The 20750-nt window shown below is 33.4% G+C and overlaps 1 protein-coding gene across 4 annotated transcripts; it reads left to right on the top strand.

Moving 5' to 3' along the window:
* The first annotated feature begins 1491 nt into the window (after positions 1-1491).
* LOC109059196 (rap1 GTPase-activating protein 2-like) lies at positions 1492-20603 on the top strand. 4 transcript variants are annotated; one of them, XR_006156581.1, is made up of 24 exons: positions 3278-3426; positions 5614-5649; positions 7313-7345; positions 7827-7859; positions 9837-10067; positions 10474-10577; positions 10682-10760; positions 11837-11890; positions 12224-12307; positions 12400-12500; positions 12726-12855; positions 13649-13804; positions 13891-13962; positions 14049-14135; positions 14362-14502; positions 15883-16029; positions 16162-16277; positions 16886-16981; positions 17227-17344; positions 18442-18541; positions 18776-18843; positions 18922-18958; positions 19102-19140; positions 20056-20603. XR_006156581.1 is itself a non-coding variant. In XM_042739687.1 (23 exons), the coding sequence occupies exons 2-22, from the start codon at positions 5632-5634 to the stop codon at positions 19108-19110; spliced, it is 1977 nt and encodes a 658-aa protein (XP_042595621.1). In that variant the 5' UTR covers positions 3279-3426; positions 5614-5631; the 3' UTR covers positions 19111-19140; positions 20056-20603. The 4 variants fall into 4 exon arrangements, 3 of the variants coding, with proteins under 3 accessions (XP_042595623.1, XP_042595621.1, XP_042595622.1); XM_042739687.1 differs by lacking the exon at positions 18922-18958 and having other exon boundaries at positions 3279-3426; XM_042739689.1 differs by lacking the exons at positions 3278-3426; positions 7313-7345; positions 18922-18958 and adding an exon at positions 1492-1737.
* The last annotated feature ends 147 nt before the right edge of the window (positions 20604-20750 follow it).

A 20750-nucleotide genomic window follows, 5' to 3' on the forward strand; every position in this document is an offset into this window, starting at 1 on the left:
ATATCGTTTCTCATAAGGACTGATTAAATGTCTGAGGCACACAGCACTTGTGTGTCTGAAAAAAATCATACTTGAAATTTATTGAGGTCTCCATCACGCTTTTGCTTAGTTATTACCTGTTTGTTGGAGGATTTGAGGATTTATTTATAAATAGCTTAAATGGGATTTGCCTTTCTCATGAGCCAGATGTTGTAAATTCTGTTATCATTTGTTTGCTCTTATGTTATTACAAAACCTATGACTTACTTTTTTTTTTCTGTGAAACATAAAAGAAGATATTTTGAAGAATTCCTAATTTTTGTTCATACTATGAAAGTCACTGGGTTCCAATGTTTTTGTTTTTTGTGTGTTGTATTTATACAGGTGTGAAATTACATGAAGGTGAATAAATGTTGAAAGAGTTTACATATTACACTACTTTTCAAACATTTGGGGTCAGTAAAGTATTTTTTTAAGAACGAAATACTTTTATTTTTACAGTGACACATTACAAAGGTCAAAAGTAACAGTATAGACATTTATAGTGTTACAAGAAGAAAGTAATGCTGTGTCTTTCAACTTTCTTTCATAAAAGAATGCTAAAAAAAAATATATCATGCTTTCCCCAATACAGCTGTTGCCAACAATGAAAATAACAGAAATATGTACCCTGGACCACAAAACCACAGGGGTATTTTTTTTTTTTATTATTAAAATCCATTATATATTTAGCTTAGGATGCGCAATATTTGACCGAATACAGGTATTTGAATATCTGGAACTTGAGGGAGCCAAAAAAATATAGAGAAGAGAGTGCTGCTGATTTTAAGCTTTTTCAAATACATTTTTCTCAATAAATAAATATTTAAAGAAAAATATATTAAAATAAAAAAGAGGAATTTAATTTCACATAATGATGCCCGCTCTGTTCATAAAACAAAAAACAATATTGTTGTTTTTGCAAAACAAAACAGCTTCTATTAAAAACAAAACATAAAATAACACCAAACTTTTAAACAATAGTGTATTTTATAAATACAATTATATTTTGACTAGTTAGCACCTCTTATACTTAAAGTTTAAATCTAGTATTAGTTTGCATTGCACCAATCCTAAAAATAGTGTCACTGAAAAACTCACATAACAAGTTTCAAGTTCCCAACTTTGTCCTTACAGTCACTTTACACATTGCAAAGAAATGTTTGCAGAACAGGTTAACTCTACACAATGTACTGTACCTCTTTACAGCTTTAACTATTCTTGTGGGGACATTTGGTCCAAACATTGTAGCCAAAATCTGACACATAAACACACACTCACCCACTCAGAACACCCCACAATGTGCAAAAACTCCATTAACACCTGTGTTTGAGTGTAAACAAAATACATTTAGTAGGGACCATATTAATGTGTATGTGTACGTGTCCTTTAAGATATAGAATTATGTTGTTCACACAATTGGTGGCCACTCCCAATGTAAACACAGTGTCTAAAGAAGAAAAGAGGAAAGGGAGGAAAGCAAGTGTGCGGACTTGATAAGCTCTCGTGAACTGTGGTTCAAACAGCTGTTGGTCATATACAAAGCAGTACTACAAAAGCAGAGAGAATGGGAGAAATTAATAACTCATAGGTACAGACACACTGGTAAGACCAGTTTTAGGGTGTGGAGCCATTGCACACTGCCAAGCGGACTTGGTCGTCCTCTTCCTGTTTTGTAAAGTGTTTGCATAGAGGATCACAGCTAATCAGAGGAGAGAGGTATGATCGCCTGTGTGACAGACGGGGGGAAACACAATGTGAGAGCTGTGTGTTTATTGTGGGATGGGGGTATTGATGAGGTTTGTTAGTGTGTATTTGACACAGCATAGACCTCCTGCACCGCTGCAGTTCATTCATTCATTCTAGTGTGTCTGAGTCTTTATGTAATACTGTATCTGTTTATCAGCCAGTTCTGGACAGAGTCCAGATGCACACTTTATTACCCCACTGCTTCTATATTGGTGTCTTTTTTCTACCTATAACTACATGCAAATTCAAATAAACAACACTTTCAAATTTTTTTATTAAAGAAATGGCAGCATTTAACAGTAAGGTTCAATATGATAACATTTGCTAATGCATTTATTATAATGAACTAACAACAGCTTTTTATTTATTTATTAATTATAAAAATTAGAACTACAAATGTTAAAATGTATTAGCATATGTAGAAATTTACTTAATATTTACTGTAATACTTAATATTTTCACTCAGAATTTCACAAATAATTACAAAGAAACAGCAATTAACAAATTGAATTAAATGTGAAATTTGAAGTAGAAAGATTAAAATAATAAGTGCTGTCAGACGATTAATCGTGATTAATCACATCCAAAATAAGTTTTTATTTACTGAATATATGTGTGTACTGTGGATGTTTATAATGTATATTACATGCACACACATGTATGTATATATTTAAGAAAAAAATTATATTTATATATTTAATATATTTATATATAAAATAAATTATATGAATATAAATGTATAAATGTAAATATTGTCAAAATATATACTGTATGTTCTGTAATTTATATATGCCAAATTAAATATACACAGTACACACACATATATTATGTTAACAAAAACATTTATTTTGGATACAATTATAATATATATATATATATATATATATATATATATATATAGTGATTAATGGTGTCTTATCAAATATCAGGGACTTTGTATGTCTACTAGAAAATATTTGGATGTATTGTGTGCTTTATTATAAAATGGGTGAAACTTCAAAGATCCAGGATAGGGTGATAATCTTGTTTGAGACAACAGTGGGACTAACAGGTTGTGTTGGGAGATAAGCTCTGTCTCTTCATAACCTTACTATGACACTACGGCATAATTTAAGACCTATGTGAATTTTTTATCATGTAGCTCTTATGTTTTATATTTGATTTGATGTGCTCACGCAAACTGCTTCAGGCATTGGACTGCTGACTCGTGAGTTTTGTTTGGTTGTGGGACAAAAACAAAGTCAATATCCAATATATAAGCAAAAAAGGTCAAAAGATTGTTGCATTGCAAAACTCTCAAAGCCTTTCCAAAAATATACACATCCACTCAGCTTGTTCCTTCTTTGGCCACCCGTTCCTCTTTAGCGATAAGGAGTTTACCCTCATGCGTCCTATTGATGTTGTGGTCTCAGTTGCTCAAGGTTATTTGGTCAACTATGTCTCAGCTGGGCTTTACTCTGTTGACTTTGTGTAGTGAGTTGCCCCTTGGATCCATGGCAGGTTAAACATTAACCGATCTGCATTTGTTCTGTCCTACTTGCATCTGTTACACTCCGTCCGATCACAGAAATATTCTTAAACCCAGGGGATCTGTTTTGAACAAATATCAGATGTTTTTCTTTTCTACCGCCTCTTAACTAGCAGGGGTGCTCTGTCAAGGTAAGAGACTCTGGGTTCAGTAGAAATATTGTGCAAAGAATATTTGAGAGTTGTTTTTATTATAAGCCCTTCAGGTCTAGACTACAAATTGTGGTTTAAACCTCTATTGTATTTCTTAAATAACTAATAATTAAGCCCTAATGGTTGCACAGCCCATAAATTAAATGCAGATGTAAAGGTTCAGTACATTTGATTTAGAGCGAGGAAGTATTATGGTTTGTTAAGTCTGCATGGAGAAAGAGGCATTTGAAGTTATTTACAATGCATTGAGCATATCTTGACCTATATTACATTTATGATATAGCATTACAAATGTGCAGTGGATTGTGGACAAGTCTGTAGCTGTTGACTTGATTTTAGATACGATCAGGCTTTGCTGTGTGAGGCTGTGGGAGTTGGGTGTGTAGGCTTGAGAGTCCAATATACATGGGAACTTCTTTAGTATGCTTTAAAAAGCACCCCAGGATGCACCTCATGTTGATTTAAGGGAATGTCTAGAGTGAGCAGAGAATCTATAGACAATGGGTTGGGACCAAAATGAAATATAAGACTGAAATATGAGATTTGTTTTTGTTTTCTTGTACTGTATACTTTGGGTTTTGATTAGGGATGCATAATAAATTGGTTCCATATCAGTTATAGGTTTTTATTTTATTTTATTTTATTTTATTTTATTTTATTTTGATTTTTCTTACATGCATTTGAGCATGCTCATTTGACCCATTTTTTTTACTTGTAGATATCTGTTAGTGCTCACTTAAGTTGATCTTTAAAATGACTGATATAATAACACTGTTAAATGTAATTTTCTAAATCTCAAAATACTATGCACATTTTCATATGTTTTGATTAGGGTTGCCACTAGTCCCTTAAAATACGGAATCAATTTGTCCCATATTTACAAAGGCCAACACATATTTGAATAAATAAATAAGTATTTTGCACTGTTTATAATACTAATAGCAATTATAATGAAATCAGTTTCATAAGAAGTATTGAAGAAGCTCATTTGCGCGTGATTTTGATGTCTTTGTATCCATAGCGACAGAGTCGCCAATGGCCAGTTGCTTAAACTTAGCCACCATCTTAAAAACTAGTTTGACCAACTAGTAGTTGCCAAGTGGAACTTACAAGAGTCTTACTTTTCCAATACAAATAAGACCAATCTACCTCTTCATAACTGAAGAGAATAAAATTATGACAGTTCTTGAAGAAAAAAAATTAGAAACTAACTTTTTTTAAGGCTAGTCTAAACCGTTTATGCAACTGGCCCCAGAACGCGTGCCGTTAAAGCCCTTTCACACGAGCACAGCATGTAGTAAACAAACCTGCGTGGTTTAAAACATAGGAGCTCACATCTGCCCTTTGAACACAAGACTCTCCACATGTAGGGCTGAGTGGGAACGTTATCAATGTGTCTGTCCAGTAACTAATGATGAACGCAGTTTGCAGAGAAGCTTTTCAGTTGCTCATGGTGGACTGTCTGACTGAAAGGGACAGTTCACCCAAAAATGAAAATGTTGTCATCATTTACACACCCAAAAGTTGTTCCAAACCTGTAATAATTTCTTTCTTCTGTTGAACATAAAAGAAGATACTTTAAATAATGTAGGTAACCAAACAGTTTCTGGTCCCCAATGACTCTGATAGTATTTAAAAAAATTTTTTTTTTACTTTACTATGTTTATGGAAGTAGATGTTTAGTTTGTTTAGTTTATTCAAATTATGTTCTTTTGTGTTCTTTTGTGTTAAGGGTGTCCCTTGTTTTGCCTCGCTGAATGTGGCAAACCTAGTTTTGCTCATTGCTCATTTCATCTGTAGCATTTAAATTGATGTAATGATTTTGGGACTTAGTGTTTCATTTTTTATTTATTTAGAAAAAGTGTATAGAATTTTAATCTGCCATTTATCTGTTATCAACCATGACATGAAAATAATTATCGGATTTTTGGTATTGGTCAGAATTTTAACAATGTTGCAAGTTTTGATTCCTTTAATATTATTTTACAGTATAGAAAATAGTAATGACACAACTTATTATAGTAAAAATAAGTAGTGTCTTAATGTATTAATCATAGCTTCTTTCTTGGTTCTACAATTTCCTTTCAGGTAATGATAAAAAAAAAAAAAGTTTTGATGTAAATATCACCAGAAAACCATAAATCTAAATTCTCTTTTCTTTTCCAGTCGGCGGAGTTCTTCGACATGCTGGAAAGGATGCAGGTAAGATTCCTTCATCATTCAGATGATCTTATAAGTGCATGTCCTCCTTTAGAATAAGATTCCTCCAATAACTTTGTACCTTAGCTGAAGATAATTTTACTGTATAATAATATAATAATCACAGCATGGTTTTTTTTTGCCCTTGAGTGCTGGCTAAGTGTTCTCTCTCCAGTGGACCAGACCTCAATTACTCTGAATGAATAATTACACATTCCAGCTCATTTCAAACTCATTGATTTAGCCAGCACTTTTCTTTGTGGTGGGTCTTTGGGTGGGGGTTTGGTAGGAGCTCCACAGGGGTGTGAGACTGAGAACAGGACATACTGACCTGTTATATAAGAGCAGCATGATTGTGTTGTTGTCATCTTGTGTGTGTTTGTGAGAGTGTGTAGTTAATGGGCAGCAGGTAGCTTAAGATCAGCTGATCAATACTATGTTGAGGCTGGATTAAAGCCCTCAGTCTTCTTGTCCAGACCTCAGTATGAGTGACAGATCGATTCAGAGGTTTGTCTGAAGGGCTGATGTCTCTCTCCAATGGATCACATGTACTTGTAATGTTTTAGATCAAAGATGAAGGTGTGCCTTAGTCAGCTCCCTAGTTCTGTAGCATGTACGGTGCCCAGGGAATTGACCATTTCCTGTTTTTGGTTACACATTATTTTAAGGTGTCATTGTTACAGTGTAATTATACATTTAAGTACTGAGTAATATTAATTAACTAGATGTACTTACTATATGTTTGGGTTAGGAAAAGGGTTTATCTTGGGGTTACTTGCGTGTAACTACGCTTAATTAATTGTTATTATAATAGTAATTATATGTAACCTGTGTAACATAGACACCTTAAAATAAAGTCTTACCAAGTTTTTTTTTCAGTTTATAATTACAATTCATGCCTAATATTTATGAAATGGAAACAATCCCACAAACTTATACACAAAATACACTGGAATAAAATCTGATAAAACATTTTTATTTTACATTATATATTTAATTTTATTAGATTTAAAATTTTTATTTTACCATTAAAACTAGAAATTAATTTGCATTTTTTATCAAATTAATTAAAATATTTGAAATATTAAATAATAAAACTAATAAATAAAATACATGTAATTACAATGTAAATGCAATTTACTTTAATTTATTTTAATTTTGTTTATTGTCTCTTAAATTATGTTTAATTTTAATAATGTCATTTAGAAAAGTATCTGTACTTAACAGCTAAGATAAAGAGATTGACATGCATGCAGTGTTATATAGCAATATTGTATAGCTATATTTAATATCTGACATTGTATTCATGTTACAGATAATTGTCACTGGTTTTGCAATATTCAGTTGTAGAGATTCACAAAAAGCATTACAAATGTTTCCAAGTGAACAAGAGCTTCTTCCTTTATTTATCTCTAAGTCAAAAAAAAATTTCCTGGACTGTCAGGTGGAAACAATTTTAGCATGGTAACCACAGTTTTTGACAAAATAACTTGATACTAGCCACCAGTCATAAGAAATTTAAAAAGGACAAAAATATTCTGAAGGCTTTATTGACTGTAAACAGAGCTGCTTTATTGGGGAGCTCATTTGAATAACAGTGTTAATTGTTTAGTTTGTCATTTATTCATCCTCTTTTCACCCTCTTCTGCTTTCCTGGACACGGCAGATTCCCAAAACTGAGGAGACTAAGAAATACAAGGTTTGGCTGGTATTGTGAATGTGTGTGTGTGTGTGTGTGTGTGTATTGTGTCTGTAAGTGTGTGTTTGTGAGTGGGGTCTTTTCTTCTCTATTAATATTCTGATAAACATCAGCCACAGTTTTGAGTTCTACAGCATCAATCAACATCAAGTACTTTTTTTTTGTTTTGTTTTTTTTACATTTGGTGACGTAAAGGTCAGTGATGATGGCCTTCAGATTCTGCCAGAGAGACCAAAAGCAGACTAAAAACCTTTAAATCCAATATATGGTTATTGGAATGCAAGCAGAGAATAATCAATATGTCTTTTTTTGTTGCTGTTGCCATTATTTAGTTTTTTTTTTTTTTTTCATTCATATTCTGGTGTAGATATTATTCCTCTATCCTGCTCTTGGGATTTTTTATTGCAATAAACAGACTGTGATATATGTGGTTGACATTTCGATGTTATCCTATGATGAAATGTCTTTTCCTCTCCTACAGGATGACTACATCCCTTACCCCCGGATTGAGGATGTGAGTCCATGAACACACACACACACACTCACATGCTGTGTTTCCATGTTTTATGGGGACATTCCATAGGTGTATTGGTTTTATACTGTACAGACTGTATTTTCTATCGCCCTACACCTAAACCTACCCCTCACAGGAAACTTTCTACATTTTTAGATTTTCAAAAACCTCCATTCTGTATGATGTATAAGCTTGTTTCCTCATGAGGACCTAAAAAATGTCCCCACGAGGTTCAGATTTACTGGTATTACTATCCTTGTGGGGACATTTGGTCCCCACAACGTGAAAAATACGAGGTACACACACACATACACACAATACTTCTAAACACAATAGTTCTATTTAATATTCTTGTGGGGGACGGGTTAAATACTCGTTACAACAAGAGGGTTTTCATTATGTTCAAGTGTTTTAAGGCTGAAAGGAACAGATCGTCTCTATTTATTACACAGCTCTTTGGAATACTTGATTCTGATTGGTTAATCACTGCATGTAGATGTTTGTGTAGTGTTTGCTAAACTGTTGTCCCTGGCAACAAATCTTATACACTGTGCTACTTATTTTTCCATAGAAAAATAAGGTAACCACTAGCTTTCATTAATAACTTCAGAATTACTATTGTTAACAGGTAATAGTTCTAAATGTAATGAAAGTTTGATTAAAATATTTTTCTTATAGACATTGCATTTGTAATGTTACAAAATATTTCTATTTTAAATAAATGGCATTCTTTTGAACTTTCTGTTCATCAAAGCATCCTGAAAAAGATGCATCAAGATGTCCATAAAATATTAAACAGAACAACAGTTTTCAACATTGATTATAATAAGAAGCACCAAAGCGCATATTAGAATGATTTCTAAAGGATCATGTGACAGTGAAGACTAAAGAAGTAATGGCTGCTAAAAAATTCAGCTTGGCCATCACAGGAATACATTACATCTACAAACATTTTAAAAAACAAACGCCATTGTCACTCCCTCGCATACAGCCTTTCTAACACAAATCACATCTTACAAAAGTTAAATTAGTATTGTTTTCTGCGAATGAGTGAACAGGATGATTCAGTACATTCATGCTTCTTACATATTATTGTAGCCCAGTTTGTGCTGATTACAGTGTAATCAGACTTTAGTCATTAATATGTTTTTAAGATACTGAAAAAACCCCCACAAATGTCAGGGCATGACAAAACTTCTCCAGGGCCCCAAAACCCCTCAGACCCCAGAGGGTTAAATGCAGCCTTGGTGAGCATTTAAAAAAAAAAAAGATTTAAAAATCTAACCGACCCCAAATTTTTGAGAAGTATTGTGTACAATAGCTAGATTATAGTTGCAGATGTGTGGGACTTGTGAATGATTTAAAAATACAAATTATTCTAACGTATAATTGAAATATATAATTAAAGGGATACTCCACCCCAAAATGAAAATTTTGTCATTAATAACTTACCCCCATGTCGTTCCAAACCCGTAAAAGCTCCATTCGTCTTCGGAACACAATTAACATATTTTGGATCAAAACCTGGAGGCTTGAGACTGTCCCATAGACTGCCAAGTAAATAACAGTGTCAAGGTCCATCAAAGGTATGAAAGTAGTCGTCAGAATGTGCCATCAGATGTGCAATCCGGGTTATATGAAGCGACGAGAACACTTTTTGTGAGCGAAGAAAACAAAAATAACGACTTTATTCAATAATTCCTTTGTCAGCGTTCTCCTCTGAGTCTTTCCATATCGCTGTATGCTGTGTATACTCTTCTGTATCATCCGCACCACAAGGAGGTTTTCATCCAAAATATCTTATATTGTGTTCCGAAGACGAACTAAGTTTTTATGGGTTTGGAATGACATGGGGGTAAGTGATTAATGACAAAATTTTCATTTTGGGATGTAGTATCCCTTTAAAACCAATTATGACTTTGCTGACCATTTATGTTTTTATGTTTTTTTTTTTTTTTTTTTGGCTTTGTTGTCTAGGTCCTGGAGAAGGGTGGTCCCTACCCTCAGGTTATTTTACCTCAGTTTGGTGGATATTGGATTGAGGATCCCGAGGCTCCGGTCGGGACGCCCACGTCCTCAGACAGCAGCTTCTGTGAGGAGGAGGAGGATGGTCTGAGTCCTGGTGGAGGAGGAGGAGGAGGAGGCTTCAGCTACAGGCTGGAGTGTAACAGCATCTCACGGGCTTATCGCAAACACTTTCTGGGCAAGGTGAGGATTCTTTTGTTAATGCTGATGGTATGTTTCATTTCTATACTGTAGGTTTACAGGGCCAAAAGTATCCATATTTAAAGAAATACCCATGTATGCCCAGGATATTTTAGCTTTTGGCCGAAGGTAGGTGTCCTGTTTGAGTTAATAACTCGTGTGCCCGAAGCTTATTCACTCACAGTTCTTCATAACACTTGGATATGAGGTGTGATGGCGCCTCTTTGAACAAACATTTTGTACGCCACATTTTGCTATCAGTTGTGTGTCACAGAGAGCTTGACAGAGAGCCACACTTGAGTGATAAAAATGCAAACTCAGTCTACTGGAAAATTAACCTCTCCATATCAAAATATTTAAGGAACGAACTTGTGAAATGAGCCTGCGGAAACACCTTTCTCTTTCTCAGGAGCACATGAACTATTACTGCACAGGCAGTAGTATGGGACACCTCATCATGTCTCTGAAGTATGAGGAGGCAGATGGACAGGAGTCACTCCGCATCATGCTCAGGTACCATGTTCAGCACATAATAAAACTCTGGTATAGTCATTGCTAGGTAGGTCTTTATTGTCATAGTAAATAGCAGAGCAATTATTTTTTATGTCATTTTCTAGGTCAAAAACAAAGACCCTTCATGAGCGAATCCCACTAGAAGGCCTCCTCCATCTACCCAGCGTACCACAGATAGCCAAGGTGTGTATTGGCAAGACAGGCAGCACCAGACCAAAGTCAATGCTATTAAATAACAAAAAATAGTGATGCATTGACCTTACAAATCAAAACTGTTCAATGACACAGTCTTTAGGATCATAAGAACCATGTGCAAAACTGTGACTTAAGAGACATTTTCTGTGACCTTAATGTCTAATAACCTCGAACAAGTATAAGTTAGCTTTACACATCCAAGTAAATATTTAATTTATAGAAAATAGGAAGTGCTATATACACTACTGTTTAAATGTTTGAGGACAGCAAGATTTTTATGCTTTTAAAAGACATCTCTTATGTTCACCAAGGCTGCGTTGCATGTAATCACAAATATAGTAAAAACAGAAATGTTGTGAAATTATATTAGTTAAAAATAACAGATTTCTATTGTAATATGTTTTAAAATGTAATTTATTTCTGTGATGGAAAATCTAAATTTTCACCATCATTACTTCAGTCTTCAGTGTCATGTGATACTTCAGAAATCATTTTAATATGCTGATTTGTAGCTACAAAAAAATTTCTTATTATCAATATCGAAAAAAGTTAATTTGTAATTTTTTTTTGTGGAAAATGAGATACTTTTTTCAGGATTCTGTGATGAATATAAAGTTGAAAAGAACGGGATTTATTTTTAAAAAAATCATTAATTTTAATGTATCCTTACTGAATAAAAATTTAAATTTCTTAATATATAATAAATTCTTTATATATATATATATATATATATATATATATATATATATATATAATATATATATATTTTTTTTTTTTTTTTTTTTTTACAGTAATTATATATTCTTTCAACTGACCACTAAGCCTAATAGGATTGTGGGATATCATAGGCAGTAAAAGCTACTAAGATTAAAAAATTCTCAAGATGAAGGCATCTTTATAGACTACAATCACATTTAAAGTGTATGAGGACTCAAATTCTCAAAAAAAGTCTCTCCCACAAAGTCTCTCAAGACTTCAAGAACTTAGCAGACCTCTTCTGAACTTCCCTCAATCCACTCAAAGGATGTGAGATGTTCACATCAGATGTGTCCTATGTGTTTCAGCTGCTCTGCGATGACGTCACCGGTCTGAAGTTCAACCCCGTCCTCTACCCTAGGGTGAGCATTTCTGAGTTTCTCACTCCATCTGTGACTTACCTACTGCAGGCATCAGGGGGAAATAAGGGTTGGGCTTTGCTCCGTTTCACCCTAGTACCCAAGTCATCTGAATTAATATGTTCCCGTGCTCCGGGGGAGTCACAAATCCATCTGCTATACACTGCCTGGCATGCCTGAGCCACATAGTGTGTTTGAGAGGAGCCTTGACCATCTCAAGGCTTTGCATGGTCTGTCAGGCATGGCAAACACAAATGCCTGAATTATGGAAAGGCACTGACACACATATTTACCCCTGCAGGCGCTTTCGCTCATTTTCTGTTTTCTCTCACCCAAGCCTCGCAACTGATCGTCAGTTTTGATGAGCACGAAGTGAACAACACTTTCAAGTTTGGAGTCATCTATCAGAAGTTTGGTCAGGTGAGAGTCAGTCTTGAGCTGTTGTCCTCTATGTACATACTTTCACTGAAGTTCTCTCTCTTTTTCCCACTGGGATTGTCTCTTCACATCAGACGACAGAGGAAGAGCTGTTCGGGAACAATGAGGAGACGCCAGCCTTTACTGAATTCCTCAGTGTTTTAGGAGACAATATTGAACTGCAGGAGTTTAAAGGGTGAGAGATGGAGATTAAGCTCTTAAAACTGCTGCCAAGGTTCATCTGAGCACTCATAAAAGGCTTGTTTTAATATTAAACAATATTCAAAGAGTGCATTTGTGAATAATTTATTTAATTTACTCATTGTGTGATTTTGACTGGAGGCCTGCTCACGGTAATCAGATTGATCTGCCTAAGCAGCGCTTCTAATTTGACTGGTGTGTGTGATATTGTGCTGCTCAGGTTCAGAGGGGGTCTGGATGTGTCTCATGGGCAGACCGGATCTGAGTCTGTCTATACCACGTTCCGTCAGAGAGAAATCATGTTTCACGTTTCCACAAAACTCCCTTTTACAGAAGGAGACATTCAGCAGGTGTGATTCCTTTTTTTAATGTTTAATAATTAAAATGATTTTTTTTTTTTTATATTATTACATTTTTACTTAAACTTTTAAATCAAATTAATATCTATTATTTAAATATTTTGTAGTTATTTATTATTTATTGTAATATTTTTTTTTATTTAGATTTTTTTGTCAAAAAAATACACTCTTTGTATCCATATTTCACTCTAAAATTAACAAGAAAAAAAATATTGTTTTCACAGTAAAGCACATGTTCCTTCCAAATCTAAATTGCTGTAATGGATCAAAAAAAAAAAAAAGTAGTTTATTTGTTTGTGCTAACGTTAACCCTTACAGTAAAAAAATTAATAATGAAAATTGTGGAGATAAAATGAAAAATAGGGAGAAATGTACAAAATCTAAATTTCTGTAATAGACAAAAATATATATATATCAAATTTTCCTGACCGCAATTCTAAACAGAGTGTTTTTTATTAATACATTTTTTTTTATCATTTTTTTAAATAAAATAATTAAGTAAGATACTACCATGATTTATTTATTTATGTATTTATTTATTATTTATTATTATTTTTGTGTGTTAACCCTAACCTTTTCATGGAGATAAAATCAAAATTAGGGAGAAATGTACTTAATGAATTCACATTGCAAAAAAATTAAATAAATAATTAATTATTAATTATTTCACATTAAAATAAAATAAACTATATTTTAATATAATCCCTGTATGTTTACCTTGACTAAAAATTGTGTTGGAAAATCCATACTATTTAAAATATTTATAAATATTTTCCTTTCTCAGCTCCAGAGGAAGAGACATATTGGCAATGACATTGTTGCAGCCGTCTTCCAGGAAGAGCCCACACCATTTGTTCCTGATATGATCGCATCCAACTTCCTTCATGCCTACGTGTTAGTGCAGGTGGAAAACCCCTGCACTGATCACACCATGTACAAGGTCTGTCAAACCCCTTACTGAATTACTCCAGATACCCATCAATCCCATCAATCCCACTGATCTGAGGTATTGATCGGTGTTCACAGGTGTCTGTCACAGCCAGAGAGGATGTCCCTCCGTTCGGCCCCCCTCTTCCAAACCCTGCGGTCTTTAAGAAGGTAATATAGAAGACTGCTTGTGTTAAATGTTGAAGGAGATGATGATCATAAGTATCATAAGATGATGAACATCAACTCTTTCCCAGGGTCCTGAGTTCCGGGAATTTCTCCTGACAAAATTGATCAACGCAGAAAATGCATGCTGCAAGTCAGACAAGTTCGCCAAGCTAGAGGTGAGAAATAAATCCAGAGATCCATGATTCACTATAAACAATTAATTTAAAGAAATAATCACCCAAAATATTAATATTTTGTCATTATTTACTAATGAGTTTTAATTTTGGGATGAACCATTGCTTTAATTAGCCTATCTGCATCATCATCTGTCGTTCTGTGTGTGTGTGTGTGTTTAAAGAAATAATCATCATCTGTCGTTCTGTGTGTGTGTGTGTGTGACAGGAGAGGACACGGGCAGCACTGTTAGATAACCTTCACGATGAACTGCACAGACAGACACAGGCCACAGTTGGACTGGGATCAACTACAGATGAAGAAAAGCTAGAAAATGGAGGTCATGGAGGGCTGCTGGAGTCTTTTAAGGTGAGATGTCCTGTCCTCGACCACTTAAAAACCCAGAGAACTAAAGATTTTACTGAATGATGTTACTCTTTGCATTTGTTCTATTCAGTGAAGTATTCTCAATTCCCTCTCAAATATAAAAATATTCTACAATATATACTAGTTAACATTTTGGGGACAATAGGAATTTTCAGCAAGGATGCACTTTTAACTTGATAAAAAGTGTCAACAAAGACAAATAATATTACAAAAGCTTTCTATTTCAAATAAATGCTGTTTTTTTGTATTCCTCAAAGAATCCTGAAAAAATGTATCACCAAAATATTAAGCAGCATAACTGTTTTCAACACTAGTAATAATAAGAAATGTTTCTTGAGTGGCAAATCAGCATATTAGAATGATTTCCGAAGGATCATGTGACCCTGAAGACTGAAGACTAATTTAGCTTTGCCATCACAGGAATAAAATACATTTAAAAATATTTTCAAACAGAACGCAGTTATTTTAAATTGTAATAATATTTCACAAAATCACTCATTTTACAGGTTTTCAAATAAATGCAGCCTTGTTGGTTTGCAGACACACACATACACTGCAGTGTTGATCTGTATAGCAGCCGTGACTGTGTATCATACCAAGTCAAACTGATGCAAATGACCACTGCACTTTAAACAATACATTAAACATGTATACAACAACACAAGACTCCCAGATTATTTCATAGATTGTTTGTACTTTTGTGCACATTTTTTTCACTTGTATTGTGTACATTTATATATATGTATATATATATATATATATATATATATATATATATACTATACTATACTATACTACATTTTAACTATATATAAACTAGTTTAAATGTTTTTTTAAATGGTAACATTTCATATTAAAGAAATTATTATATTGTATTATATTATAAAATCTAGATTTTAAAATGTTTTTTTTAAGTGGCAAAGTTTGTAAATGTACAAGCAAAAAATATAAATGTGAAACAAAAAAATAAATATAGAAATAACACAACAGCACAGAACAGAATAGAATGTCTGTTTTCTAACCTTTGTTTGACCTTTGGCTTTAGTATAAAGCTGCTGTGTAGCTCCACCTACCGGTCGTTCCTGGTAATACAATTGCATTTTTCAAACTCCATCATCATTATTATGGGTAGTTTTAGGGCTAATATAAAACAAATAAATGTCATAAAAGTAATAAAATAAGTAATTTAAGATAAATTATTAACCAGCTAATATAAATAATGCACATATAAACCTTACACTGTGACGTATGTTCTTATTTCTCTTTATTTGCCAATACAAATGTATTTGTAGTCATGCTTGGTACAATTTTGCCTTTTTTTGTTCCTCTCTAACCCTCTTCCTCTTCCTCTGTCTCTGTCAGAGGGCCATGCGTGTGAGGAGCCACTCTATGGAGACGATGGTGACTCAAAAACACAAGAGTCCTGGAGTGGCGGCAGGGGTCCCGTCAAGTGTGAGCGGTGGAGGACTCCAGCAGAACAGCATGGAGTGCACCAAGAGCACCTTCACTGTACTTCCATTATTTTCATTCATTCAGATTAAATTCTTATCTCATCCAGTGTATAAACTTGCTGAAGTCATTTATTATTATGAAGCAGTGCAGCAGTGCATGAGCTGAGCTTTGTGTGTTTGTGTTTGTCAGCCTCCAGCGCTGTCTGCAAAATCTCCATTAAAGAGTCCAGTAAAGCGGCGCTCTGGTCTGTTCCCCAGACTGCACTCCAGCACAGAAAGTCCAACTGAGAAACATCCATCTCGCAGGTAAACAAATATACATACAATTTTATACATTACTCCAGTCTTCAGTGTCACAGGATCATTCAGAAATCTTGATAATATGTTGATTTGCTGATCAAGAAACATTTCTTATTATTATCAATGTTTAAAGGTTTTTCTGCTAAAAAATTTTTGTGTGTGTGAAAACTGATACACTACCATTTAAAAGTCTGGGTATGCATGATTTAAAAAAAGAGAGAACAACATTAATCAATACTTTTATTCAGCAAGGATACATTAAATTGATCAAAAGTGACAGTAAAGACATTTCTAATGTTACAAAAAATTATATTTCAAATTCATGCTGCTCATTGACCTTTCTATTCATCAAAGAATCCTGAAAACTGTATCACAGTTTTTACAAAAACATTAAGCAGCAAAAACTTTTTAACATTGATAATAATGGGAAATATTAAAAATCGAGTACCATTAATAATTAATACACCAAATCAGTGTATTATAATGATTTCTGTAATGTAGTAATGACTGCTGAAAATTCAGCAATGTTGCATTTTATCTGTATGTCTATACATTTTCATGTGCAATAGTATTTCAGAAAAGCACTACATAAACTGTATTCTGTGTTTTTGTAGTGACCCAAAAACAGAAGTGTTACCTCACTCGCAGGATGTGAGGTCAGAGACGTCATCCAATCCGAGTTCCCCAGAGATCTGCCCAAGCAAAGAAAGGTGGGTTTCATTGTGGTTTCTCAGTTACAGTTCCTCAGGTACAGAAGATGTGAGTGCAGTGTTGGAGTTTTTTGACATTTGATGAATGAGAAATGTAGTCGGGCTATATTTTTAAATCCTTTTCCAGCACCTTCACCTTTAGCAATGTATGTGAAAGGGTATTTCTTTCTCCTTCATAGTTTTTCAGTAAACAAAAAACTGGATTTCTGTTGTGTAATCTCGGTCTTGTTGGTTTGGTCCCGCAGGCCATTTGTGAAGCTGAAAGAGTGTAGCAGCAGAGCTAATATCTCCCGATCCTCCTCCAGCACCAGCAGCTTCAGCAGCACAGCAGGGGAGGGGGACGGACTGGAGGAGCTGGAAATGGTGACACACACTTACACACACAGACAGAAGAGTTCTGTAGAGATTCAAGAGATGCACTGCAAAAAAAAACAACAGTATTTCAGTAACAGTATATATTATCTCAGCATCCTTAAAAGCAAAACTGCATTAGATCTTATATATAGATCTATAGTATATGTTTTGCTGCTTTTCAAGTATAAGATCTAATGCTGTTTTGCTTCTCAATTTTAATGTTCATAAATTAATTTATTTATCATAAAATGATAGATGTAAAAAAAAATTGTGAAATATTATTACAGTTTAAAATAACAGTTGCATAATATAATATACCTTAAAATATAATTTATTCCTATGGTGGCAAAGATGAATTTTCAGCAGCCATTATTCCAGTCTTAAGTGTCACATGATCCTTCAGAAATCAATCTAATATGCTAAATTATTATCAGTGTTGGAAACCATCGTAAGACAGCTGCCAGCATTTATTCAAAATAGAATATTTTGTTACAATATTAGTCTTTACTATCACTTGTCTTCATTGTAACATCTTTGCTGATTTAAAGTATTAATTTCTTATAAATAAATAAAAACAAAGTGCTGAATCCCAAATTTTGAACTGCAGTGTATATAGTTACAAAAGCTTTTTTTTTTTCAAAATTTGGATAATACAAAAATAAATAAACATAAATTTATATATGTATTTCTTACTCTAGTAAAGCTCACATAAGCTCACTGTGAAAACAATTCACTTATGCTTCTGTCACGTCTAGGTGTTTTCTTTTTTAATTGAAAAGCAAGAAAAAATGATTAAGATGATTAAGAAAATCATTTTTGCAGTGTGTTTCTTTCCCTTGCAAAACTCCTGTAGATAATCACCTCAGATAAGCTCACTATGAAAACAATCCAATTATGCTTCAGAAACTTCCTGTACACAGCTGATTTGCAAATAACCATCACACACTAAATGGCCCTTTGCATTGATTCACTAAGCCTGACGTTTGTCCATATGCCTAATTACTGCTGTACAGCTACTTCTAGAACAATCTATAGCGATGGTACTAGTATTACATTACCTCTGCAGGTTACTTAGTCTGTCATTTGGTGTGTGTTGTGTCCTGTAGAGCAGTCACCCATCCACGGCTTCATCTGTGTACAGTCCATCTCTCGGCGCAGAAAGCCAGAACTCCGGAACACCGCTGATCATGTGCCGCAGTCCCACAGGTGAAATAAGCAATCATACACAATAAAAATAAACTCAAGCTGTCCTATTAATTCCATTAATAGGAAATTGGTAATAGTTGAAATAGTCAGACTCACAATTAAAATAGTCTGACACATCAGTTAAAAGGTGGTGTCCACATATTTGTGGCTATGAGATGTGCATAAACATGAGTATACTTGTATGTACACACAAATGCTTGCACTTGGCACAAACAATAACTACGTTTTTCTTAGATGGAAAGAGCAAAACTTCACCAAGGACAAACTTGAAATTCCGCTTTGACAAACTGAGCCACTCCACTGTAAGTACTGTGTACTGGAATAACCTTTAATATTGACTGGGCATGTTTTGAAATCGGTTTCAACCAGTTGTTTTACAGTAAATCAGATTATCAACAATGGCAATGTTGGAATGATGTAAGTGTGTGTGTTACTATTGTTTTTAAAGTGCAAATGCATTTGTTATCATATGTCTGTAACAGTGCATTTGATTTAATTTGTAAACTGAATAATGAGATTGGAATTAATTCACTAAGAATAATCATTCCCCTTTCTTTCAGGGTCATTAGGTCAGACAGAAGCCACTGCATGGACAAAAGGTACTTTGCATATTACTGTACTTACATATCTTTAAGCTACGTAGATGCATCTTGAAATACAAACTTGCATAAAATAAAAATCTGAAGTTTTTCTTAGTACTTATTTTATTACCTTTTAATTATTTAGCATAGAAATGAATGCGAATCAAAAATTTAATTTTGTTAGTAAATATATACAGTATAGAAAGAATAGTAACTATTTCTCCTTTTACTCATCAGAACAAGTAGAAATACTGAAATGTTTTTAATAAATAAACAGCAATAAATGAGTCATCATTTCCAGTTTAGCCCCTTTTAATGCTAATAATGGAATGTTAAATGGTGCTAAATTAATTACATTTAAAAAAAAAAAAGAAATTACAAGGGATTTTCATCTGTGTTGTTACTATTAACTAAAACTAAAACTATTACAAAATAGTTTTTGTTAATTGAAATAAAGCTAAAATAAAATATGAATAAAAAATGATAAATAATAATGAATATTAAATGAAACGCATAAACTTGCAAATTAAGAAATGTTGTGGTAAGTAATTGAAACAAGTTTGAGTACTAAAATGACTAAAACAAAAAATAAATTATATATATAGGCCTATGTTGTTGTTGTTTTTTTAGAAATATTTATTAAAAATAAAAATAAATGAAAGCTAAATAGAAATATTAAAAACTAATAAAATGACAAAAGCTCATAACAAAATTACTAAACAAAAATGATTTAAAATGAAATTTTAAATATAAATATATCTGTTTTTATATTTAAGTCAGAAATAGTGCCTATACATAGTACTTGGTGTCAGATGAAAAAGAAAAGAAAGGGTTTCACTCATCCCCATTTTAATTTTATATGTACTTTATTAAATCTGTGGACTTTTAAAAGTACCATAGCTTACCCAGTGTGTCTGATCTTTGTCTTTCCAGGCAGTGACTTTGAATGGATTTTTATAGATTGGAAGAAAAAGGGACCATTCTCTCTTGCTAATGCAACAGTTATCATCACTCTTCAACATAATACACAACTGAACACTATTGTAAGAACTGATCCTACAAGCACACGAAAATGGTTCAGAGGACAGAAATGAACACCATTCTTAGTAGAAAAAGCAACAAATGTCTCTGTTATTCCAACATTTTAAATGTAGTGCTTAAACAAGTGTTGAATACTATCCTTGCTTTCTAGACATGCTCAATATTAACACAGCCACTTGAAATACTTGAAGAGTCCTCAGTCATTAAATGTTACAAGAGATACGGACTACAAAATAGCATTATAAGCACCTGTACTGTGCTGAGTCTTTTACAGAGAATATGGGTCATTTTGAGTCTTGAAACACATCACCCATCAGTGTAAGCCTTAAAATACTATAGAGAACTATGCTCTGATGAGGACTGAGTTCTGTTATTTTTGAGTGATGTGAAAAGGTCAAATTCAACTTTCCTGAGGGTAACCAAAGATGAAGCTTGACATGGTTTATTTGAAAAAAGGGAAAGGTTTTAACTAAAATATATTTCATGAATGGCAGAGACACATTTTATTATATTAAAGTAAAATCTGTCTGTTCATTTCATATATTTGTTCAACACTAATTTTATTAAAACAGATATATTTTCACAAT

Source organism: Cyprinus carpio, chromosome B15 (assembly GCF_018340385.1).
Source record: "Cyprinus carpio isolate SPL01 chromosome B15, ASM1834038v1, whole genome shotgun sequence".
NCBI lineage: Eukaryota > Metazoa > Chordata > Actinopteri > Cypriniformes > Cyprinidae > Cyprinus > Cyprinus carpio.

Excerpts from the sequence above, each read along its gene's own strand:
- LOC109059196 (XM_042739687.1), top strand. Across the intron at positions 13,805-13,890 it reads CTGATCACACCATGTACAAG|GTGTCTGTCACAGCCAGAGA; the intron begins GTCTGTCAAACC and ends CGGTGTTCACAG. Across the intron at positions 17,345-18,441 it reads GACTGGAGGAGCTGGAAATG|AGCAGTCACCCATCCACGGC; the intron begins GTGACACACACT and ends TGTGTCCTGTAG.